The 7,258-nt window shown below is 49.2% G+C and overlaps 1 protein-coding gene across 1 annotated transcript in view; it reads right to left on the reverse strand.

The window, feature by feature from the left end:
- The window catches only part of NOTCH3 (notch 3), a 29,828-nt gene that overhangs the window by 1,517 nt on the left and 21,053 nt on the right, over positions 1-7,258 (reverse strand). The window contains exons 28-33 of the mRNA XM_006923399.3: positions 6,771-6,855; positions 5,817-5,979; positions 4,432-4,736; positions 4,019-4,166; positions 1,376-1,473; positions 1-644 (exon numbers count right to left, since the gene is read on the reverse strand). Coding sequence (XP_006923461.2) covers positions 1-644; positions 1,376-1,473; positions 4,019-4,166; positions 4,432-4,736; positions 5,817-5,979; positions 6,771-6,855 — 1,443 coding nt within the window. The remainder of the gene's footprint in view (positions 645-1,375; positions 1,474-4,018; positions 4,167-4,431; positions 4,737-5,816; positions 5,980-6,770; positions 6,856-7,258) is intronic.

Consider the following 7,258-nt stretch of genomic DNA (forward strand, 5'->3'; position numbering starts at 1 on the left):
AGGAATGAGGGGCCTGGCGGGGCAGGCGGGGGCAGCCGGGCCCAGTCAAGGGGAACGGCCACAGGGTTCAGCAAGCCCAGGCTGAGGACGCAGCCCCCGGTGGGCTGGCGCCCTAGACCTGCCCGGCCTGCACCACCAAGTTGTGCCAGGGACACAGCCGTGGTAGTGGCGCCCACATAGGGCCCTTCTAGGGAGAAGCCTCCAGGGGAGGCAGGGGGGCCACCAAAGGGCCTCGGGGAGTCCAGTGAGTCCACAGGTGACAGTGTGACCGAGCTTTCAGCCAGGGGGCCTGGGCAGGCCAGTGTCAGCTTCTTGCCCCGGCCCCGGGTGCCCTGCGGCCCCAGCCCGGCCTTCCCTGGTAGCCTCCGGCTCTTTTTGCCCCCTGACTGTGCCGCCTTGAGGCCCGGGAGAAAGGCCCCAGGTGGGCAGAGCAGGGGCCCCAGACCGTGGGGGCCAGGGGGGCTGCGGGGCCCACTGGGCTGGTCCAGCAGGCCCACAATGTCCTGGTGCAGCCTCTCCTGAGCCACATCGCGTGGCAGCCTGTCCAGGTGGTCGGTGATCTCACGGTTAGCAAAATGGTCCAGCAGCAGCTTGGCAGCCTCGTAGCTGCCCTCCCGGGCAGCCAGGAACAAGGGAGTCTCCTCCTGGGGGGATCCAGAACCCACAAGATGTCAGGGTCACGAAGGTCAAAATGGACTCTCAGTCAACATCACCAAGGCCTCCAGCCTCTGGTGAAACCTGAGAGCTAATGTGCATACTCTCCAGCCCAAAAGACCTGGGTTAGAATCCCAGGTCTGACTGGGCCACCTGGGCAAATTCTTTCCTTTAAGCCACATTCAATTGCACCTATTGAGCTCCAAGCCCCAGAGTCAGGAGTAGGGTGAAGAGAGTGAGGCACTCACCTTAAGCACAAAATTCATAAACCTCAATCATAAATAAATAGTTTAATGCAATGCTTTTTCATGTAAATTATACCCAAAAGCTCATAACAAATATGGAAATTTCATGTAAAGACTGAATTCGCCCCTGAACCCCTCTGAGCCTCATTCTTCTCATCTGTGAAATGAGGAGAGTAATACCACATTGCAAGGCTTTCTAAACAACAATCATAACAGTTACCTTTTATTGAGGATCTGCTAAGCACATTACTTCACTGAATCCTCAGAAGAGGCAATGAGATGGGTACTATCGCTTCCTCACTTCACAGATGAGAACACTGATCTTCTGTTGGAGCCTCCTGGGCCCAAATTCCACCCCTGAAAGCTGGCTGCCGGCAGAGTAAATATGCCCCCTCGCCTACCTCACCCTGCTCTCCGCTACCTGTGGAGGGCTATGCCAGGGCTGACCCCCAGGTGTGTCGAGGGCTAGGGCTCACCTTGCTATCCTGCATGTCTTTGTTGGCTCCGTTTTTGAGCAGGGCCAAGGTAGCTTCCACATTGTTGACAGCTGCAGCCCAGTGTAAGGCTGATTTCCCTGGGGGAGAGGAGAGAGGTCAGGGTCAGAACCAGGCTCACGTCCTGGCCCCCCAAGGCAGGGAAGCAGGAAGTGCCCAGAATATGGCCTGGGGGGAAAAGCAGACGTGCCATGAATATTTGAGTGCCTGTGTTTGCATCTGTGTGTGTGTGTGTGTGTGTGTGCGCGCGCGCGCGCGCGTGCATGCACAGTCCTGTGGAATGACTCTGTCCGGGCAAGACATTATGCAGGTGTGTGCACATCTGCACATGAGACTCTCCATAGACAGAGGAAACTGTGAAGCCCTCAGTTGCTAGTACCCACAGATGTGCTGTCCAGTACAGTAGCTACCAGTATCATGTGCCTCTTTAGATTTAAATTAATTAAAATTCAATAAAATAGGTGCCAAAATCATTCAATGGGGAAAGGATAGCTTTCTCAACAAACGGTGCTTGGACAACTGGTCTCCACATACAAAAGAATGAAGTTGGACCCCAACCTCACACCATGTACAAAAAATAATTCAAAATGAATCAAAGACCTAAATATAAGAGCTAAAACATTTAAAAGAAAACACAAGAGTAAATCTTCATGACCCTGAATTAGGCAAAGGATTCTTAGATATGACACCAAAAACAAGCAATAATAACAACAACAAAAATCAATAAATTGGACACCATCAAAATTAAAACTTTTGTGCTTCTAAGGACAACATTAAAAAAATGAAAAGAAAACCTACTAATTGGGAGGAATATTTATAAACCATATATCTAATAAGAGACATACCTATAATATATAAAGAACTCTTTTAACTCAATAATAAAAAAGACAAATAACCCAATTAAAAATGGGCAAAGAATCTGAATAGACATTTCTCCAAAGAAGATGTACAAATGGCTAAAAAGGGCATGAAAAGATGCTCAACATCATTAGCCATCAGGGAAACAAAAATCAAAATCACAATGAGATACCACTTCACTTCCGCTAGGAACAGCTATAAACAAAAAGACAGATAATAAAAAGTGTTGACAACAATGTGGAGATACTGGAACCCTCATACGCTACTGGCGGAAATGAAAAATGGGGCAGCCACTGTGGAAAAAGAGTCTGGCAGATCCTCAAAAGGTTAAACATAGTCACCTTGTGACCCAGCAATTCCACTCCTAGGCATCTACCCAAGAAAAACGAGAAGATATGTCTACACAAAAACTTGTACATGAATGTTCAGAGCAGCATTATTTATAAAAAGTAGAAACCACCCCAAAATTAGAAAGAACCCAAATGTCCATCAATGGATGAATAGACAAACAAAATGTGGTGTGTTCATACAATAAAATATTATTCAGTCATTGAAAAAAAGAAGTAATACTGATACATGCTATACCCTTCATGAACCTTGAAAACGTTATGCAAATTGAAAGAAGTCAGTCAAAAAAGACTACATATTGTACGATTCCTTTGATATGAAATAGAGGCAAAAAGTATACTAGTGGTTGCCTCAGGCAGGGAAGATGAGGGGATTGGAGGGCGAGGGGGTGATGGCTAAGAGGGGAGGGCTTCTTTTTCAGGTGATGGAAATCTCAAATTTATTGTGATGATATTTGCACGACTATGTGATTATACTAAAAGCCATTGGATTTTATACTTTAAATGGGTAAACTATATGGTATGCGGATTATATCTTAATAAAGTTTTTTTTAATAGGTGAAACAAAGACTAAAACATTAAATAAATTTTAAAAAAAAACATTAAATGAAATAAAACATTTAGTTCTTCATTCACCCCAGCCACATTACAAGTACTTAATAGTTACCACATGTTGTTAGTGACTACCATACCAGACAGCAAAGACAGACTATTTCCATCATCACAGAAAGTTCTGTTGGCTAGTGCTCCTTTAGAGCCATATTTCTCAGCCAAGGTGATTTACTCCCCCAGGGGCATTTGGCAATGTCAGAAGACATTTCTGGTTGTCATAACTGGGAGGTAGGGTGCTACTGGCATCTACTGGTTCAAGACCAGAGGTGCTGCTTAACATTCCACATTGTACAGGGTGGTCTCCACCACCAAAAATGACCTGAACCCAAAAGTCAATGGTACCGAGGTTGAGAACACCTGTTCCAAAGGAGGTTTGTGAGCATCTGAGTGTATCTACAGTTGTGTGAGGTCCTCTGGACATGAGGACAGGTTGTGAATCCGCACAACTCTGTGCAAGCAAGCCACCTGCAGGGAGGGAGTGGCCACCACGTACAGATTTGGGCGATTTACAAATTTATTACACTAACTTCCCAACAGATGGCAGCAGAGTAAGTTCTTCTAACAAAGTAGTTGGAAATGAAGTGTCTTAGGGAAGGATACCTTTTTCTAAATCACTGATGCACCCCATGAGCTAGTGGACACCATTAAAAAAATGCATGAAAGTGTAAGTCCATGTTCAAGCCCATTATGTGTACATGAGCTTCAGTGATTGAGTCAAAATGTGGCTGCGAGTTCACACCAACAAGACGGTCAGGGTCCATGAGACATTCTCTCAGCCCCCACCCACCACTAGCCCCCACCAGCCTACCGAGCTCGTCCACAGCATTCACATCGGCGTGGCTGGCGATGAGCTCTTCCACCATGCCCTCCACGGCCAGGCGGGCCGCCAGGATCAATGCTGTTGAACCATCTGCCATGCGGGCATCCAGGTCTGTGGAGCGGTTCCGGATGAGAATCTAGGGGAGCGAGGTATAACAGGGGAAGTCATGGCAGGAGCCAGAGGACCAGGAGCCCCTCCAAACCCTATAAGGTCCCCAACCCGCATGTCCCCTGAAATCAATGAGGTTCAGGGAGCAGCTACTCGCTAGAAACTGCACTCCCATATATACCCCGTTTTATAAATGAAAAAAATGAACTCTGAAAGGCAGAGCAAGAGCATGAACCCAGATCTGCCTGATGCTTATCCCAGCTCTGAAGCCCAAAGGGGCAGGCTCATCTCACCTGGAAGACGCCCTGGGCGTCAGCAGTGACAGCTGTGTGCAGGGGGGTTCGGCCCGAGTGGTCCTGGGCATTGGTGTCTGCCCCAGCATCCAGCAGCCTCTTTGCAGCATCAGCCCGGGCATAACGGGCAGCCAGGTGCAGGGCCGTCTCGCCCGTGCGGTCAGTTCGCGCCCCGAGCTGGGCCCCCTGGCAGATCAGGTCTGAGATGATGCTGGCTGACGTGTCTTCTGCCTCATCCTCCTCAGTCGGCATCGGCTCCAGGGTCCCCCCACAGAAGGAGGCCAGCATCAGCGGGGTGAAGCCATCTACAGGGGACAGGAGCATGTCACAAGGGAGGTGGACACAGGCCCTTCCAGGGAATCCTGCTGAGGACACTGTATTAGGAGAAATGGAACACATGGAAACACATCTGCATACACAAATGCGCGTCTGTGTTGGTACCCCAGAAGCCAAGCCAGGATGAGGATTCATGGGCATGTGGTTTGTCACAGAGGGGCTTCTAGGCAGACGAGGATAAAGGACAAGGGAGGGAGAAAGTCAAAGAAGCATGCACCTGAGACAAATTCCCAGCGGGTTATTTCAGCCTGATCCCAAAGGGACAGTCTGGAGGCTATTGTATCTGGAGTTATTATCCAGCTCGAGGCAAAGGAGCTGTGCCTTTCAGATGCCCGCACCCACTGGTTAAGAGCATCCCCAGGGACATAAAATCCCCGAGGAACTTCGAAAGAGAGCCACACATGCAGGCCATTGGAACAAAAGCAAAATGGAGCTAGGGGTAGAATACTCTGAAGTATGACAAAGATGAATCCAGCAGGATCCAGATAACAGTTTGCTGCACTCTGCATGAGCGTTTGCCCTGGTGCTCTCAGGGAGACACTTGCACCTCATTCTCCATCCTCAAGCTCTGGATAGAGCCGAACCCTCTCCCTCGAGGACAGTCATATGGCTCAGGCCTGGTCGGTCTGCATACTCCAGCCCTCAGCCCACACTGATTGGTTCAGGGATGGGCACGTGACCCTAATCAGAACTCATCCTGGGACATTTGCTTGTGCAGATAGGAAAAGACTTTTGTAAGGCTGGTCCCTCTTGTGGCATGGTGTCCCCCCAAGGAGAAAGTCTGCCTGGGCTGGAACCAAGAGGTGGTGAGTCCTGGATCCAAATGTACCTGATGCTTCCAGTTACAAGAGCCAGTAAATCCCTTGTTTTACTTAAGCTAGTTTGAGTTAGGCTATTATCACTTACAACCACGAGTCCCGATTAACATGCAGCCCCACAAACACCCAGACGTACCTAGCTCTCCCCAGAACACAGACTCAGATGCAAATTCTCATAAGCAGGACAGGTAAGGGGCATCCTGGGCCAGGAGACAGGGTGCCATCACTGACCTGGGCCACGCACATTGACATCCATGCCATCAGCATCTGCATCACCCTGTGGTGGTGTCAATGCCATGGCTGGTGCCACACGGATATCAGCGGCAACCAGATGGTGTTGAGTCCACTGACGGCAATCCACAGCATCCTCGGCCCCCGCGCTGGGCTCCTCTACCTGGAGGCACAAGGACCCAAGTTCTCACAAGAAGTTAGGAGAGAGAGAGAGAGAGGGGCAGCCTGGGCATCCCCACAGGTTTCTCTCATGGACATGTACACACAGCCCTCAAAACCTGATTATTTTCTAGGTGAGGAAACAGGAAATTGACATACTGGAACTGAGAGAACTCATCAGAGGAAAAACTGGATTTTAATCCAAATCGGAAGCGTGGAAGGGCCGGGAGCCCAAGGTGGGTGATCAAAGAAAAGACAGAATGCAGCACCTATCAACTCGAACCCGTCTATACACTAGACATGAATGCTCCAAAAACAAGATTAAGAGATTAATTCTACTGACAACAGCATTAAGAAGAGTAAAATAAATTAACATAAAAAATGCAAAACTTGTGTTCTGGAAACTACAAATCACTGGTGGAAGAAATGTGGGGGCAGGGGGTCCTTCAAGGATCAGTATTAATTGGAACATGAACATGATCATGAGGTATCAGGACCAAATAGTCACACACAAAGGTATCAATTTAACTTCACAAACATAGCATCTGGGCTGCTAGCAGGAGCTTGATAAATTTCAGACTCATGGTCCAAAAGGCATGAGTAATATATGGAAACAGGACAGAATATTCTTAGCCAGTCTGCCAAGGCATTTAGTAGCCTTTTGGCACCCAACACAGAGCCTGATCAAGCCAGACATGAGCTTAAGGATCCAGGTGACTTCCTTTAGGCTCTCCTATTGACCCGCAGGGCCCCACCCAGGACCCTAAAGGCAGGGGTCAGAGGAGGGGGCACAACCTTTAGTCGCTTGGCCTCCGGGCACTCCGTGTCCATCCAGTCTGTGGCCACCTCCCCCAACAGACTCTCACCCTTGGCCATGTTCCTGTAAGGACAGTGGGAAGAGGGAAGAGGGAACAATGGAGACATGTGACAGGGAGGAAGATTTGGAGTGGGGTCAGAGCAGAGGTTCCAGAGGTGAGGTCGGGGTCCGGAGTTGGGATAGGTCAACAGGTGCAGGCAGCACGATCGAGATGTAGGGTCTAATGAAGGGGTACAGGATGGGGTCAAGGTTGCAAGGGGATACAGTCAGGGGTTATGATGAGCGATGGCCAGGGTCTTAAGGTAGAACTGTGGAAGGGACAGGAGTGGGGTTAGGGGTTAGAGCAGTGAGCTATGGGATAGGTGAGGGTCATAGGCATACGTCAGGGGTTACAGAGGATGACATCAGGGATCATGGAGGATGGAGTTAGCCTCTTAACAGGTAAGAGATGTAGCTAAGATGAAGA

The sequence above is a fragment of the Pteropus alecto genome, unplaced genomic scaffold (assembly GCF_000325575.1).
Source record: "Pteropus alecto unplaced genomic scaffold, ASM32557v1 scaffold1279, whole genome shotgun sequence".
Lineage (NCBI taxonomy): Eukaryota > Metazoa > Chordata > Mammalia > Chiroptera > Pteropodidae > Pteropus > Pteropus alecto.